This window comes from Hordeum vulgare, chromosome 3H, assembly GCF_904849725.1.
Source record: "Hordeum vulgare subsp. vulgare chromosome 3H, MorexV3_pseudomolecules_assembly, whole genome shotgun sequence".
Lineage (NCBI taxonomy): Eukaryota > Viridiplantae > Streptophyta > Magnoliopsida > Poales > Poaceae > Hordeum > Hordeum vulgare.
In genome coordinates, this window is record NC_058520.1 from 589,187,909 (window position 1) to 589,206,055 (window position 18,147).

The following is an 18,147-nucleotide window of genomic DNA, read 5'->3' on the forward strand; positions in this document are numbered from 1 at the left end:
TTTAGTCCTGGTTCGTGTATGGAACCGGGACTAAAGTCTATCTTCAGTCCCGGTTCTAGACACCAATCGGGACTAAAATAATGCCTATATATATGCTCATCCCTACCCGATCACTCCTCTGTTTTTTGGCCAGCCAGAATGTGGGAGGTGTGTGCTACTATGTTCTTACCTCCTATGCAGATGAGGTGTTCGATGAAATGTCCGAGCCCTGCTTAAGTTTTCTCTCCTCTCCAAGCTCGACCTCCAAGCTCCATTTCCCCCAAGATTTGTCTAGGTTTGGCGGTTCACCAACTATCCAAGTGTTCTAAAAAGGTTAGGAACTTCATCCTCATCTCTCACTACTAGTTTAGCTCATTTCAAATGCTCTAGAAGTAGTGTGGTTTGTGGGTTTTAGTGGAGGAGTGTATGTGTAAGTTTATTTGATTTAGATGCACAATTCAAGCTCAAATTAACTTTTTAGTTTGCACACGTGTAGGGTGTCGTCCCGTCCCCGTGTCCGTCATCCTCACCCCTGTCAATCGCCTGTGCTGATCTCGTCGCCGGCACCACCGTGATGAGTTTCTTGTTCTTAATTATCTTTTTTTAGAGAAAAAAATCTGACTTCTATGATTTGTAATTTTATTATTGTTTGTTATTATATAGTGCCATGGTTTTGCTATCCTTCCCTGTCGGCTCCCGTTCGGTCTATGATTCAGATGTGGTATATTATCTTTTATAACTATTTGTTCCATTTAGTGTTTATAACAATTATGTCGACCAACTTAACATAGATATTTTTATCTAGGAGGCATGTGAACCGGAAATTTCAACCGACCCTCTTGTCGAGAGGTTAAATCTAGTTAAGAAATAAAACAATTATTTGAAAAAATAATAAAAAGAGTTAAACAAGAGAAGATGAAATTGAAGTTGCATGTTGTCGATGTCGTCGATCTATGCAATGCGCTCTATGCAATACGCTTGAAGTTTTTTCTAGATTTATTTTAGGATTTCCGGCGATGCACGTTCAGTGGGAGGAGATGTTCCCGTCGACAATGAGCGTCTACGGTGACTTCATACATCTCTAGATGATATGCCGGTTCAGTCTCTCGGAGATGCTCATAGGATTAGTGTGTATGTGTATACCTTCATAGAGGAGAGTGTATGCGTATTTATAAGAGCGCCTGCATCTGTGTTAAAAAAGAATCAAATAATTTCAGTTTATAAAAGAAGATAAGTTTTTCTTTAACAAAAGGAAGAACACAGAAAGTTGGATATCCCTCTCCATCTCGTGTGGACAGCCACCAAACGAAACACGGAGGAAAAGCAGCAGCGGCGTCTGCGTTTCCCGATCGGAGCGGTTGAGCAAAGGCGGCGGCGCCGCCTGCGATTCCCGATTGGAGGCTCGGAGCGGTTGAGCAAAGCCGGCGGCGCTCGAGGTAGGTGCATCCCCTCCCCTCTCCCCCCTTTCCCCCCACTCTACTTCCCGCCGGCTGCTGTGGGCGTGGCCGCTGTGCCGGCGGCGGGGAACGGGGGCGCTGTGGCGGCGCCGTACGGAGGCGCCGGCGGCCGCTCCCCACTTTCTCGTTCCTCAGCAGCAAGCACGGGGAGGCTCGATCCGACATCTCTCTCTGCTCCTGTTTATGCCAGATCTGACGCATCTCTCCTTTTCTCTGCTGTTAGCACGGAGGACTACGGAGCCGGCGAATAGAAGCAGCAAGGCCGTCTCTTCCCCACTCATAAAAAATCCAAAGGTATAGCCATGCAACCGATTTTGGCCGTGTTCTTCTATGGTTCCGTTGCTTGTAGGGTGAGAATGTATTTGATCGTCAGCACGAGAGCATATACTCCCTACGAACTACATACATAGAGCGTAGATTCACTCATTTTGCTTCGTATGTAGTCCGTAGTTGAATCTCTTAAAAGACTTATATTAGGAACCGAGGAAGTATTTCTATGTGTCATGGACAGCGGCCCATGCTTTTTATTGTGTGTATATATATGGACAATGAGCATATATTTGGGTGTGCTATTTCAAGTTGTGTGTATTGTATGGACTTTGGGCATGGAAGAATACATCCACTCCATATTTTTTATTGGTGGCAGAGTATAGGGTACCATATGCCCTGCAGAATTTAGAGCCTTGGTTATTTAGAACAAAATTTTAATATATCTCTTTGTGTCGAAGTCATACTATTTCATAATGTCTGGTTGGCTAGCAAAGGGTTGAAGAGAGGAAGGATAACATCCCTCTACTTTTGTCTCCCGGGGCGAAGGAAGAATGGGGGTGGTGGAATTTAGGGCCGCTTTCACCTTTCATATGTGATGTTTTCGAATATCGTACAAGTTCTATCTTCAATCAATCATTTGCATTTTCTTCATATTCGATGTGCAACATCATTTAGGTTATTTGAGCAAAAAGCTTAATTTCTTGTTTCCTTTGAGCTATATGTTCCTTTCAGTCAGGAGCTTGTTTTGTTTTCATTGAACATGTGTCATGTAGTTACTTCCTTTATTTTGTTGATGATGGAGCAGGTTTCTTGGAATTACATATTTTTGCAAACTGAATAATCGTTGGATGTTACCATGGATTTTCTTGAACCAATGGTAGCCTTAGACGAGACACATTATCAAGATGGTTACAAAGATGGTTATGATGATGGCTTGGTATCTGGGAAGGAAGAAGGAAGGCAGGTCGGTTTAAAGATGGGTTTCCAGGTAGGTGAAGAGCTAGGATTCTATCAGGGCTGCTTGGATGTGTGGATGTCAATAATTTGCCTTGATCAAGATGCATTCTCAGCTCGGGTCAGGAAACACATGGAGCAATTAGCTGCACTTCTAAGCAACTATCCTTTGTCTGATCCAGAGAATAATCAGCTTCAAGACATGATGAAGGATATAAGGCTGAAATTCAGGGTTATCATGGGAAGCTTACGAGCAAAATTGGGGTATGAAGGTCGTCCCACATCATCTGAGCAAGACTTTGAGGACATTTAGCTTGTTTAGCATTATTGATAAGCTTCTTATGGATTATCAAATCTCAGCACCACTTTGAAACTGTTATTTGGTGTCTATATGTTTGCTTTTGATTTGGACTTATGATGTTCAGTTTTACGTTTGCTGCTAAAGAGCTGCAAGGAAATGTGCTGCCACTGGGATAGCAGAGGATACCTGAAGCAGTGTATCTAACAACCACTTCAAGTCTTCAACTTGAGAAAAAATTGGAGTCATGTTGTTTCGTTCCTCCTTTTCCAAAAAAAAAAAAAAAACTCTACTCTTATCTTTTCAAGATGAGATGATACGCTTTGCTGTACGGAACACATAGCAATGATCAGTTTTTTCTTGCCTTTTATATCATAGTAGTACTTTAGGTGCTACTCCCTCCGTTCCTAAATATAAGGCCTTTTATAGATTACACTATGGACTAGATACGGAGCAAAATGAGTGAATCTACACCCTAAAATATGACTACATATATCCGTATGTAGTTCATAGTGCAATTTCTAAAAGGTCTTATATTTAGGAACGGAGGAAGTATATACTTACTTGACAAGATGTTTCTAATTTGTACATGATGTCAGGATATTGGGCAACCTTTTTTTCTGGGTGAATATTTAACTGGACGTCGGTGTTATTCGGGATTTCATGTGTTGTAATATGATTCTCACCCACGATTTGTTTGCTTTGCAGTGCCACTCAAACGTGTGTATTATTCACCCAAACAAGTGGTTGTTGAACCTTAGAAAAATAATTAACTGCCTTTTTTTTCTTGTTTGGATTGAAAGCAAACTCGGTGAAAACATCTATTATTCAACCTTGATGGGAGAGGTTAACAAACCCTCTAACAATGGTATGCCTTGCAATTTTCAACACGACGTTAACAAGCATACACGCACATAGGTGGCTAGGCTAGGTTTTGCATGTATAGTCGAACACAATCGCAATACCTGCTAGTGCTAGCAGGCTGTCGACGGGTGATTGTCGAGATCGGGACTCAAAAAGAGCTCCTAGATTGTTTGGCTATGGGTTAAAACACACTAGTCACTCCATTGTTCCGTTATATACGTCATAAAAAATACCACTTTAAAAGATTACCATCTAATCTGACATCCATTGAGTTCATGATTTTCTAAAATGCCCTTAGACCCACTTGTCATATAATGAAGTTGTCTCTCGGTTCGTCAGTCCTCGTGGAGGTTGCCACCACCAAAAAGGCAACACCAATTGTCCTCTGCAGGAAATGTCCAAAAGTTATTGATATAATCAGGATACAACATTTCTTAACGTCTAGCATCAATGTGGTGCCTCGTATGATGCCCCCAATCACTAAATATAAGATATGATACGTGGAATTGTTTATCTAAACAAATATGATAAGTGAAATTTATTTATCTGAACAGACAAGATAAAAAAAAAATCTTACAATATCATTATGCTATCTTAAAGTGTAAGAGAATATAAATGCAATATGCAATAAACACATTTAACTTTGGGGTTCTTGATATTTACAACAACATGCCATACTATGCCCTTGTTCGGGTTTATAAGGCCTAATACGTATTTTGATATTTATTTTGACTATAATAGGATCAACGATATATGAGATGTATGCTATAAATCCTACCAATGGAAACAATTTCAGATACAAATTCGATGGTATAGTTTTCAGAAATATGACACAAAGAAAAGAGTAATGCTACATGTACGAACGTTCTACGGAGGATTTAGATGCTCGTTGGGAGTGACTGGTTGAAAATTTGATTAAGGGGGACGTGCCCACCAGTGAAATCAGAGGGGCAATTAGATTAGGCCACGTTGCCATTCCGTACAAGTTCGTTAGAAGTTGTCCGTATCTTTAGCATTATTGCAAAGAAAATATAGAAAAGAGATATATTTTTGAAAAGGAATATAGAAAAGATACATGTCAACATTAATGTAGGAGAGATATCAATTCTTGATACGTATCTAAGATTTATTTGCCTCTTGGATAATTGCAAATTAAACCAAGTTCTAAGGTTTATTTTCTATGCTACCACACTAGCAACAATAAAATAATAAAATATAGAGAATAATACACACATGCACGAGCACGTGCGCGCACACACCAATATAAAAAACAAGCTATGGAGATCCAATAAATCTCACCAGTTCAACCGCATATATCCGATGGTACGCTCGGGTGTTTAGTGTTAAACATGTTTAGCACTAAACACGTTTATCACCCTCCACTAACTAATTAAAATCATGCCTAGTATCAATGTCAACATTAACCAAATAATTATATCCTACCTAATATTAACATGTGATTTATATCTTGCATAATATTAACGTCTAATACAATTAATATCTTTCCTAATATTAACACGCATTGCATGTACATAATTACTAGCAAAAGTAGATGTGCGAAATTTATTTGGCAAAAAGATATACGCTATTTTTGATAGCATTGTGGTATTAATAACATCGACTAAGCGAAATAAATGCAGGATCATCGGCTAATATTTGATTGTGTCTATATAAAACCTTACACTACATTTAAATAAATATTAAATAAATTTTTTTACATAAAAGAATGTACAATATTTATGTAGAACCAACAAGATGTGGCAAAAACAATTTAGAATAAATACGTTGATGCAAGATCATTACCTAAGATATGTGGCATTTATTTGACCAAACAATATGTAGTGATATCAATGCCATTGCATGAGACATAAATGGAAGATCATTGCCTAATATTTGATTATGACTCTATATAGAAACTAGTACAAAATATAGATAACATAAAATGTATACCATTTATGTAAAAGAGTATATGTCATTTATGTAGAACCAGCATGATATGGCAATAATTATTTAGGAGAAATACTTGGATGCGAGATCATTGCATAAGATGCTATTGGGCCTCTCTAATATAAGCAGCAGCACCTGAAGGAGTTTACTGGCAGCACCAAACACAGACGAACATAAGAAGGAAGGAGGAATAGAATAGAAGTAATCTTTTTGTTCCATGGCACTCAACAGGAGCACTGCAACACAATCGATGATCGTGTGCCCAATGGTTGTTGTTTTAGTGGTGATTGCTACCATATGTTTTACCCTACCTTGTTGCCATGCTCGCACTGGTACGTAAGACATCTCCTTACTTTGATATGCATTTTCCAAATTCTTAAACTTGTTAATGCTTTTGTACAGCCCCTTTGAAAATTTTACACGGATGTTAAAATTGCTTAAAAAAGGATATTATCGTACATTCACTTTTAATAGATTCATACCATTGTCTTCCCGATGGCTCAATCAAGCGACTATAACCGTGGCACCTACTCCGCGATAAAGAAACTAGAACCAACAATGGCTCTTTTCTGTGACACCCGCCACTCCGTGACCTACCAATATTTCCTACAAGAAGGATGTATATCAGGCCCACACGGTGATTACACATATAAATATTGGAGTCTTCTTGATTATAGATAGCCCTGAATTTTGATCATGTTCGATGGTAGGTGTTGTAGTTTTTTGAGTCCTAGTACGGTAGGTAGAACAGAACTTGGGCGTGAATTTTCAATCCAAGGGCTTTATACAACCTAGAATAGTACAGGTAGGAGACTTGAAAGATCAAAGTTTTCATATCAAATCAGATCGCTAACGGCAGGCGACCCATGTCTATTGCCGCACCAGCCTATAAATCAAACATCGAAACAATTCATTTGGACATAAAAGACTATACCCAACTTTTTTTAAGGGATAACTCTTTATCTCCACCTTTGTATGTAACCTTTTTCTTAGGTGCTGTACAGAAGCAAACCTCAATTAACCAAATATAAAACGCATATTGTTTGATAAATGTGTATATATCATATTTTGCAGAATCTACTAAAAAGGTGGTATGCGAGGTGCTGCATCCATGTGTCGCTGACGCTGGATGCAAAGCTATCTGCGAGGGTAGTGGCATGCGCTTCTTCTTTAACACCTGTGGGGGTGGCGATTTTCCGGTGTGTTGCTGCATACCTATCTAAGGGATCGGAGCGCTCTTCCGCCGTGTTGCTGCATATATCAATATAAAAGTTATTCGCGGTTCTCCGCCCGAGCTAAGCAATTCTGAATAATTATATGCTTGTAATGCTGCTACTTATTTTTCCATCTTGCCTATTGTTTGTCTTATGCACACAAATATACTCCCTCCGTCCCAAAATAACTGTCTTAACTTTGTATAAAATTGTACTAAGCTTAAGACATTTATTTTGGGACGGAGGAAGTAGTGATTATCGTCTACTCTCTTGTCCTTTTCTTTTTTGGAGAAGTCTATTATCTGTCTTGTGCTTGTGCATGGAAGAGATTGTATATCTCAATCCATGGGTGTACATATGTGAGTTTGACCATGCAACAATGCTAATTACACCAGCCATTTAGACTAAGCCGACCATTGCTGCATGCAATTGAATAATGTACCCAGGTGTCAGGTGCTAGCTAAACAGTATATATAGCGCACTCATGCAAAATCAAACCACTTAAACTAGACTGGCACAACGACCGAGCTTCACTACGAAGCAAACCTGGTTGCCATGAAACGAAGACCCAGAATAAAAGGGAAAAATAGCTAGGTCAATCAGCAGTACTGTGATTAGGCAAGGGAATTCAGACGGCAGTATGGATTATGCGGCTGATATCCTCCTCTGACCGTGTTTTGAACTCCATGTGTACCAGCTGCCTCTGTAGAAAGAAGCACACTCAGTGTGTGCCTCTGTAGCAAGAAGGTACCGGGCTCAGCAAAAAAAAGTAGAAGCATGAACCTCAAGCAAAAAATGTGTATATATGAGAGAACGTAACAATGCAAGGAATGTGCATCTGAGACAACGGAACAATATAAGCAAATATCTGCTTAAAGAAACAATATAAACAAATCTGACTCCCTCGGTCCTTCCCCTCAGTTCAACATGCATCCATTAAATGCGTGGACTATTACCACAAATAACATGAAGCACAGGGGGAGCAGGTGCTATCATGTTTTTGATGGTTGTGGTCACCGCCGTAATGAAGACATTCGACACCTTAGCGCCGCCCCCCTCTGCAGTGTCGATGTTCGAGGGAGCCACCCAGGGCCGGCCCTGAGGGGGGGGGGGGGGGGGGGCAGAGGGGGCGGCCGCCCCGAGCCCCCGAGTATCAAGGGGCCCCCGATGGACTGGTTTCCTATAGGTGGATAACAGCCCTTGTAACAGATCCATAAATTTCTCAAAAAAAAAAAAGAAGGAATGGTTGTTACAGATCGATTACTTCTCATCCATTGTGGGATCGTATGGAAAATATTGATTACTTCCGTGCTTCCCGCACGCGCATGACGAAGTTTTCTCGGCTTCTACTCCTTCTCTTTCCCAACAGGCAACAAATCAGCCATGCCAAGGTCGACGGCACCCCGCCTGTGTCGTCTAATTGCGATTTCTTTTGTTGGACACGATAATGGAAGAAGGTATTGCGATTTTTCAGATTCCCATTAACCTCCTATTCAACGCAAATCATCTAGTTTTTATACTATTGTCAGATCTTGCATTCGTCTGTCAAAATCATCCTCTTACATATCTCTTTCCCACACTCCGGTTTCTTGTGTTGATTGGGATTAGAAAAGAGAAAATCGGATGTTTGTTCACGACTCCTAGGCAGCAGCAAAGTCTTGCAATTTCTATTTTTATAGCCATCCAGGTACCTTGTTCCCTACAATTCTTAGCATTATTATTCTTTTAGCAGTCTTCTTAATTTCTTGTTTTATACGTCTGTGTGCTAATTAGCAAGATTGCCAGTATCCATATGGTAAGGACAAAAACAAGCATTGTGTTGTATTCGAGAAAAGAAAGGATTGTTTTGTTTATGTCCCTGAAGGAGATATTTTTCAGAACATAAATTAGTACTTCTACAACTCGGAATTCAAAGGAATTAGCTTTAGTTACTGTTGAACAACAATCTAGCACAAATATATATGATGAGAATATATTGAGTAATCACGATAGTGCTACTGATTCACCAAATAATACAAAAATATAGGTATCGATTGACAACTTTTACTGTGAATATTTATGACCCTGGTTATTTTGATAGTTGAGATGACAATGCAACATAAGATTAGTGCCCTGAGTATTTATTTGCAATCAAAATGTAAAACAAATACTCCAAATTTTATATGGTTTTAGGGCCCTTTTATGTTGTCTTGCCCCGGGCCCCTGAAATCTCAGGACCGGCCCATCCCCTCAAAGTTAAGAGCGTCGCACCGGGACCGTCACCAACTTCGACGCTCCAAATCTCTTCTTCTTCGAATATGGCCAGGCCACCCAGCTCAGCCACCCCATTCTCACTCCTAGCGAAAAGCCAAGTTTGAATATACAGAACAAACGACTGACCGGGAAGATGCAAATATGGGCAAAATTCCGCCACCGATTCAAATAGGAGGATATATAGCGAATTAAATCTTATTAAGGTCAAATCCTCCACTAGAAACTCCTAGTTTGAAATCCCGGACGAAACACTGCACTTACCGTCCCCAAATTGACTCGTGCAATTCCCACCCACCGAAATGGTCACTCCAGTTGCTTCGATCCATAAATCCACACCCCTTTGGCTTTTTCTCAAAAAACAAACAATCCGATAATCCACGTCTGAGCGTAGGCTCGTCTTCACATGCACCTGATGGGCAGTAAATTCAAAAACAGATAGTCAACAAATAAAAAAAAAGTGTTTTTAGCATTGAAGACACTCTAGTGCACTAGGTGCTTGTGAAATTTCATGGTGAATTTGCATACAAGGAACGCTCACAAAATAAAGACAATATCAGCTGTTTTTCAATGTTTTTTTGAGACCTGAATATTTTTGCTGAGAGCTCGTTGAATGTCCATTCACCATGAAATTTTGCAGGCACATAGGGCAGTAGAGTATCTTCGATGCCCAAACATTCAGGCGCAACCCTGATGCGTGGGCACTGCACTGTCTAGCCCTTTGATCGGCGTTGAAAGGGGGTAGAACATGTGTGTATTCTAGCACTGTTTTAATACTAGTTTTGGCACTATTTTGGCAGTGTCAAAGATTTCACAAAAAAAAAAAATTAACACTAGTTCATGGCTTTAACCAAGCAAAATATTAACACTAGTTATGGCAATATTTTTGTCATTTATTTGGTAAAATTTTGGCAGTGTTTTGATACTGCTTACATTTTGTGCTTGGTTAAAGCCATGGTAAAATTTTGTCGATGTGTTTTTGCACTTCTCACATTTGATTAAAATTTGTGCTTGTTTGGTACACTAGTTTGGCACTGATTGGCACACATGGGCAATCATCCACATAGTTGATAAAATTTTGGATAGACTACTCTCCTAAATTTTGGCCCTGTCAAAGCCTTTCTCTATTTTTTTTTTGCATCGTCAAAGTCTATTAATTAAAACTAGCATGAACCCTAGCTAATCTCCTCGAGCGCCAAGAGTGAAGCAAACAAATGGATATGGACATGCTTACCGAAGATTAGAGCCACGGCGCGTCTTCGACGCCAGTGTCTGCGTCGTCACCGCGTGCTGTCGTCATCGAAGCCTTAACATTTTCGGGGAAATTAAAATACACACGAAAAATGGCCGACAACGGCAGTGAGAGGAAAGTTTAGATGTATGACAATCAGAGGGGGAGGTCTACAATAAAACCTCAACACCGAAAAATGGCCGGATCGTTGTGTGTAGAAGGGGGTCAGGAGTTAGAGTAGTGCCGAGTGGGGCGAGCGGCCAGTGCCCCCTAGGTTTTGACCTAGTAGTGTCAAAAATGTTGGGCTAGGGCCAATAGGCTGGTGTCGGAAATATAATAAAAAGAGAAAAAAATAAAAACTTAAAATATAAAACGTTGAAAATTATAAAGACTAAATAATAAAAAGACTAAAACCAATAAACGACACAAAAATAATAAAATACTTAAAAACAATAAAAATACAAAAATAATAACAAAACTCAAAATTATAACAGATTCAAAATAATAACAGACTCAAAATAATAAAAAACAAACTTATAAAAGACTCAAAATAACCTAAGACTTAAAACAACAAAAGACTAACAGTAAAAATGACATAAAAACAATAAAATGCTCAAAATAATGAAGAAAAATAAAAATGATTAAAGAATCAAAATATAGAAGACTTAATTTTTATTAAAACTAAAAGTACTAAAAAACAAAAATAAATTAAAAATATTCGAAATAATAAAGATTTAAAAACTATAAAAAGCCTCAAAACAATAAAACACTAAAAATTATAAAAGAATTATAAACAACAAAAAGAGTCCAAGTAATAAAAAGCTTAAAATTATCAGAGACTTAAATTAAAAAAATATTAAAAAAGACTCAATTTAATAAAATGAAACTCAAAATTACAAAATACTCAAAATAATAAGACTTAAAACATTGAAAAGACCCAAATTAACAAAAAATAAAATTTTATAAAATACTGAAACTTGTGGCGTGTCAGAAATTACGATGTTAACACTAAACAAATTATCTATGAGGTTGATAGAAATACAACGCCAACATTACCTTCTGCTTGGTCAGGATAGATGTGCCCAAAAATTTGTGGTGTCCTAGAAAATATGCCAATGACATCACCATTGATGTCGTTGGATGGAAATGATGTGCCACCAATTAAAGTTGTGACTAGCCATTTCTCTACTAATGTATTCTATAAATGCAAAATTCAACCGATGTTTAATGTTCCTTTTCTGTGCTAGCACGAGCAACAATAAAATAATCAAATAAAGAGTATAATAGAAGTAGATCTGCGACATTTATTTGATCAAATAAGATAAATAATATTTTCTATAATATTTCAACATTAATACCATATCTAGCGGGAAATAAGCAAAAGATCATTCAGCTAATATTTGATTGTGAATCTATACAAAAACTTGTATTGTATTTAAATAAATATCATTTTTATAAAGGAGCTTACAATGTTTATATGGAACCAGCAAGATGTGGAAACACTAATTTAGGAGAATACATGGATGCAAGATCATTACCTAAAAAAGGGCAACATTTATTTGACAAACCAAGATTTATATGCTATTTTCTATAATACTATTGTAGAAATAAACGGAACATCGTTGCCTAATATTTGGCATTTATTTGAGCAAGATATATATATATATACTCTATTTTCTATATTATTGTGATATTAATACCTTTGCATGAGCAATAAATAGAAGATCACTGAATAATATTTTCCTGATATTTGGTAGAATCAGAAAGATATGACAACAATAATTTAGGACAAATACTTGGATGCAAGATCATTACATAAGATGCTGTTGGGCGTCTCTAATATAAATAGCAGCCAACAAAGGAGTTTATTGGTATGACCAAAACACACAAAAGAACATAAGAAGGACGGAGGAATAGAATAGAAGTAATCTGTTTGTTTTCATGGCACTCATCAATATCAGTACTACACGATCGACGGTCGTGTGCTCTGTGTTTGTTTCTCTCGTGGTGCTTGCAACTATATGTTCTACATTGCCATCCTGCCATGCACTCACTGGTATGTAAGACATCTCCTTATTTCGATATGCACTTTCCAAATTCTTAAACTGCTTGTTAATGCTTTGGTTCAACCGTTTTGAAAAGTTTACATGGATGTTAAAATTGATTAAACAGAATATTCTCATGCATTCACGATTAACAAATTCTAACAACTATCTCAGCCATGGCTCAATCAAGAGACCATAACCAACAGTGGAACCTGATCCGCGATAAAGAAACTAAAATTAACAATAGCTAGCCATCTATATGGCACCCGCTGCTTCATGACCTGCCAATATTTCCCACAAGGACGAATATCAGGCCCTCGGCGATTACATGTAAACATATTGGAGTCTTGATGAGACCCGCTTCATTACAGTCCCCCATTCATCAAAAGTTAAAAAGGGTAATTTCGTTGAAGACTCCTCCCTTCAGGCTTCAGCACACAGAGATACCCCATGTCTATTGCCGTACCATCCCGCAGATCAAACAAATGAAACGATTGATTTGGATATAAAAGCCTATACTAGCCGTTTATATCGAAGGGATAACTATTAATCTCTGCCTTTGACCTTCCCTGAAATTCGTAACCTCTTCTAAGGTGGCGCACAGAAGCAAACCTCAATTAACGTATATGAAATGCATATTGTTTAATAAATGTGTACATGTTGTATTTTACAGAATCTAATAAACCAGTGCATGTGGTGTGCAAGACGCCGGATCCATGTTTCGATGACAATGGATGCAAAGCTATGTGCGAGCGTAATGGCATGCGTTTCTACTTGAACACCTGTAGGCGGGCCTCTCTTCCGGAGTGTTGCTGCTATGAAATATAAAACTTGTTGGCGATTCTCTGCCCAAGCTATGCAAATCAGAATAATTATATGCTTGTAATGCTGCCACTTTTTCTTCATATTGTCTATTGCTACAAATATAACGATTATCATCCACTGCCTTTTTTTTTGAGGAAATCTATTATATATCTTGTGCATGGAAGAGATTGTATACCTCTATCGATGGGTGCATGTGAGCTTGGCCATGCAACATTGCAAGGTACGCCATCCATTTAAACTGACCATTGTTGCAAGCAATGCAATAATGTACACATGTGTCAGGTGCTAGCTAACAGTATAGCACTCTCATCATGCAAAACAAGCCACTTAAACTAAACTAGCACAACTACCGAGCTTCACTACGAAGCACACGTTGCCATAAAACAGGGCCCGAAACAAAAGGGGGAAATATCTAGCTCAAGTCAATCAGCAGACAGCAGTACTGTGAAAAAAAAGGTGTCATGATCACTGAAAAAATAACGCGCTGTTTCGCTAAATTAATCAGTGTACAATGTCTCATTAATAGCACGCTATAGCATTACTAATAGCACATTTTCAGGGACGATGCTATTTTGTATAGCGCGTTATGTTTTTTTCCTTGGCCATGATAGATTATGCGTGTAATATCGTCCGACCCATAGTTTAGAAAACAGGACCGATAATCGAACCGGTGTGGCTCTCGGTTCAGGTTTACCGTTCAACCGCCGGTTCACCGGTTCGATTGTCCAGTTTTTTACCATAAAATAATTTTGTTGAGTAATATTTTCCTGGTTTTTCCCGGTTCGATGACCCGGTTTTTCCACTTGTTTTCAGAAAACCGACCGGTTTTACCATAAAAATTTAAGCATGTAAAGTGTTCTGAAAAGATCAAGAGAAGTTGGTGTAGACCAAACTTAACATGGAGTAGTCTGCTAAGAGAGATCCAAAGGACTAGAATATCATCTAGGAACTAGTCATAGACATGAGTGCATGGAAGATAGGTATCCACGTGCCAGAACCATGTGAGTTGGTACCGATACCTTATTGGTTTAAGCTCTAGCGCACCCTTCACAAAAAATATTCATTCCATGACTTGCCACACATGTATCCGCTTTTCCGTATACGAACACAATTTTTTTGCCAATTCCAGACCGACTATCCCATTACTATTGTATTATCTTTGCGTTCCTTGGTAGGACTAGCACAAATGCCCGTGCGTTGCAACGGGGGAGAAATTGAGTTATCAGTATGAAGAAAAAGGTTAGTTGCCTCGTCAACCAAAACACCCATCAAAGCAGCACATGCTCCAGAGTCAATGCAATATAGTCTGCTCATGGATTTAATTGACTCAATTGTCCAAACAGAACTTTTAACTTAACTATATTATCAGCTTACATATCAATTGTTATTAATCCTAAACTAGGGTGCAAATGTTCAGTTCATGAACTACGGTGACCCAATTTAACACGGCCCGATTTGTTTTGTGCATTTATGCTTTCTCAAGTACGACGTTAGTGTGCAACAATGACGGTAGTTGGTTTATGATCCAAATCAATTCATCCTAACATGAATAAGTGTGTTTGTTTCGGGTTCATGCTTCATCTTTTACAGTTTGCCTTATAAGCGAGAAAATCTCCTAAAAAAGTGCTTTTGGTTTTGGCTTTTCGCTTATGATGATATAAGGCAAACTCCAAAGCCGAAATCCCCTGAATAAAAGCATTTTTGTCTTTTTACTGCCCATAAGAATTATGTGCTTCCAGCATGACCATCCTTGTAAAACGGCTAAGAAATATATGCACTATTTGGTTTGCATGTTTCCTAGTTTGTCTCCAACCTCCACTGTGCTATTCATCAATAATGATGCACTAATTATTTTTCGTTAATGTGAGGCATGCTTAGCCGAAGAAACGGAAGAAAAGCGAATTTATCGGTTAAATATTGTGATAGATTAGTTAACCAATAACCTAAATCAGCAATAATTGCTTTTTTCCTAAACCTAGGAGATTTTTCTGATGGACTTTGAACAATCTTCTCAGGAAGTTAGAATGACTTATTGTACACCTGAAATAATTATTTTCTTGAATTTTAAAGATTGCTCTTCTTAATAAAGATTTTATTCTAAAAATCATGGAGGTATCACAACCAGTCTTGTACCAAGCTAGTATGGGAACAATTTTTCGTTGGACAACCGCGGGTACCACACCAGCATTGACCGCCTCCGGTGCTCCCTTGCATTGACGCACACGTCCATTCGCCCGCCAATAAGTGCTATCACTACCCATGAATATAATGACATTGGTTTGGTAATTGTCAGGGTTGATATTTTTTCTATAAACTTGGTCAAATTATGAAAAGTTTGACTTATGACAAATCTAATACATAGAGTAAAAAGAAATGGAGGGGGTATTATATTATCCGCGGTGCTGCATATGGGCCATTTATGCTAATGGACTACCGATATCCTAAAGACACGCTTTGATCCTAGAAATAGTGAAAATCGCAAAAGCAATTATGATTGGTACGAACAGACCATATATGCTCTTGAAAAAGAAATTATGAAGACATGTACATGATGAGAAAACAGACCATACTCATGAGAAGAAGACAATATCAAGATAATACTCCCTTTATGAGGTCCTCTTCTCGTTTAATTAGACCCCATCAGACCACAAATCTTAGTGTTAATTAGAGAGCAAATCTAGCATGCATGCGTTGTTGCGTGTCCCCACATTTATGGAGTCTTGTCCCCGTGTTTGTTTCCTCTGTTTAGATTGCTTGCTGATATTTGAGATAACTTGCAAATCTATATAAATTGGTAGGTTTTGGTATAGAGAATCGAGGTGGGATTATAACGTGAGCAACCCTGTGTTATAGCAGCCCGTGCTAGCTTTTTTGGCATCTGGAATCCTATGCTGATCAATAGGTGTTGAGTTCGAACCTACTGATTCACAAGTGTTCGCGTGTCTTTCTTGGAGGGTCATCCCAGTCCGTGCGTTAATCGTTTGCCCCCAGCCCGTGCGTTATTAAGCCCGAATTACGTCAAAGTGAATCGTCTGCCTCAGCGAAACTGTTTTTCAGAAGCATACTAGAGGTTGATTGTATAAATAGTTAGGAAGTTTTCTATAAAAATTACATGACGACTAAGAATATCTATTTCTTAATTTGCCTTGGTAGGATGTCCCCTTTATTTATTATTATAGGTGTCGTTGTATGGGTGAAGAAACTGTGATCTAGTAAATTGCTATGAAATTCTGCATTAATTTGCCTTTAATACCACATTTCATATTTCGTTTTTTCGACAAAGAGTATATATTAATATCGAGGAGATACCAATTACATCCAGCCTCTGCAATAACGCAATGCCCTAATGGCATGGCGGATGCACACAACCAAAAAACGAAGAAGAAACTAAAAAAGAAAAGTCCCTATACAGAGTTTCAGTACTTGCAACAGCAACACAACCTTCACCAAGACAACACCTGATGTTCAAGTACACCAAAAACGACGCCTCCAAGAAGGAAACAGTGCACGAGCACCGTCGTCGCCTGATCGTAAATCTTGGATTTTCACCCTGGAGATAGTGCCCGCTCTCAAAGCAATGTCTTCAATAAGACCATTGCCAGACACAACCAATTAAGGCACACATTGGATTTTCATCCTGAAAGATAGGACCTTGAACTTCACTTGTGATGTCACCCCCACTTACATACCACTGCTACGAATCCCGAAACTCCAAGAAAATTCCTCAGCGTCGTAGGCTATAATCACCAGTACTAGTCCTCCAATCTTGGCTTTCAAGACATTCTCCGCCTCTGACTTTACCATAGAGTAAGATATCCCCTGATGGAACCAGATAGCAGAGCTTCGTGTCGCCCCCTCCTTAATGGGGAACCAATGGGCATGACCGAATTCCACCCGATCCAGCAATCTCCAGGCATAACACGCCCATGGGAGTTCGCCGGCGGAGCCTTCTGGAACCCGCCACTCCCACCAGATCAGAAAGTTCGTGTATCAGGCAGATCTTCGTCTTGGCGCAAAAGGAACACTAGGACTGTCGCCTTTATTCAAGCACGCCAGCAGGCCCCACCATTGCCATAGGTTTGCATTACCTTCAGCCATGACTGCCCGTCCGTCCCTGTCAAACCATCCACGCCTCCCTTCGACGCGTCGACAGACGCCACGCATGGGCTAGCGTCGCCGCCTCGCTGCCAGACCTCCACTACGCCGCTAGGGAGCCGAATCCCCCGCTCGAAGGGATCCATTAGGCTACACAGAGGACGCAACAGCCGGGCGGAAGAAGGGGGCACCACAACCGGCTGGGGAGGCCCCAGATCCAATCGGGGTGGACGGGGACGGCGTCCCAGGAGTCGGGGCGAGGCCACCCATGGCAGCAACTAGTCGGGGTAGGGCCAACTACCACGGGGCGTCCCTGGATCCCGGTCGGATCTGGGATGCCACGCCTGATGACGCAGCCCAAATGACCACGACGCCGGTAGCCGCCGCCACGCCCATGAGAGGACGCGAGTTCTTTGATTTGCAAACGAGGTCCCAGTTTACCTTGCATTTCCCTCTGAAAATCTTGTTTGTGCCCGCCCAAAGAAATTTGGAGGTGGGCCTTAGGCCCATTAGAGAATTTCAAAAAAATCTCCAAGGGCCCATGTAGGTGGTGGCATGACAAGGTGGTGGGAGTTTAGTCCCACCCCGCTAGTGGAGGAGAGTTTGGACCCCTTTATAAGGGTCTCTCTTCCACATGCTATTGGAGAGTGAGAAGAGAAGGTGCCCTCGCGTACTCCTCCTCCGCCGCCTGCCTCGCCACGCCACGCCTCGCCACGAC

General features: G+C 39.7%; 1 protein-coding gene and 1 long non-coding RNA gene across 2 annotated transcripts; both read left to right on the forward strand.

The window, feature by feature from the left end:
- The first annotated feature begins 1,247 nt into the window (after positions 1–1,247).
- LOC123440873 (protein LTO1 homolog) lies at positions 1,248–3,218 on the forward strand. Its single transcript, XM_045117418.1, has 3 exons — positions 1,248–1,415; positions 1,660–1,730; positions 2,512–3,218. Exon 3 carries the CDS (start codon positions 2,563–2,565, stop codon positions 2,971–2,973), a length of 411 nt encoding a protein of 136 aa, XP_044973353.1. The 5' UTR covers positions 1,248–1,415; positions 1,660–1,730; positions 2,512–2,562; the 3' UTR covers positions 2,974–3,218.
- A 2,572-nt stretch (positions 3,219–5,790) lies between these two features.
- Positions 5,791–7,116, forward strand: LOC123440874. The gene is made up of 2 exons (XR_006630363.1): positions 5,791–6,101; positions 6,844–7,116. It is a non-coding gene; the product is annotated as an uncharacterized LOC123440874 (long non-coding RNA).
- The last annotated feature ends 11,031 nt before the right edge of the window (positions 7,117–18,147 follow it).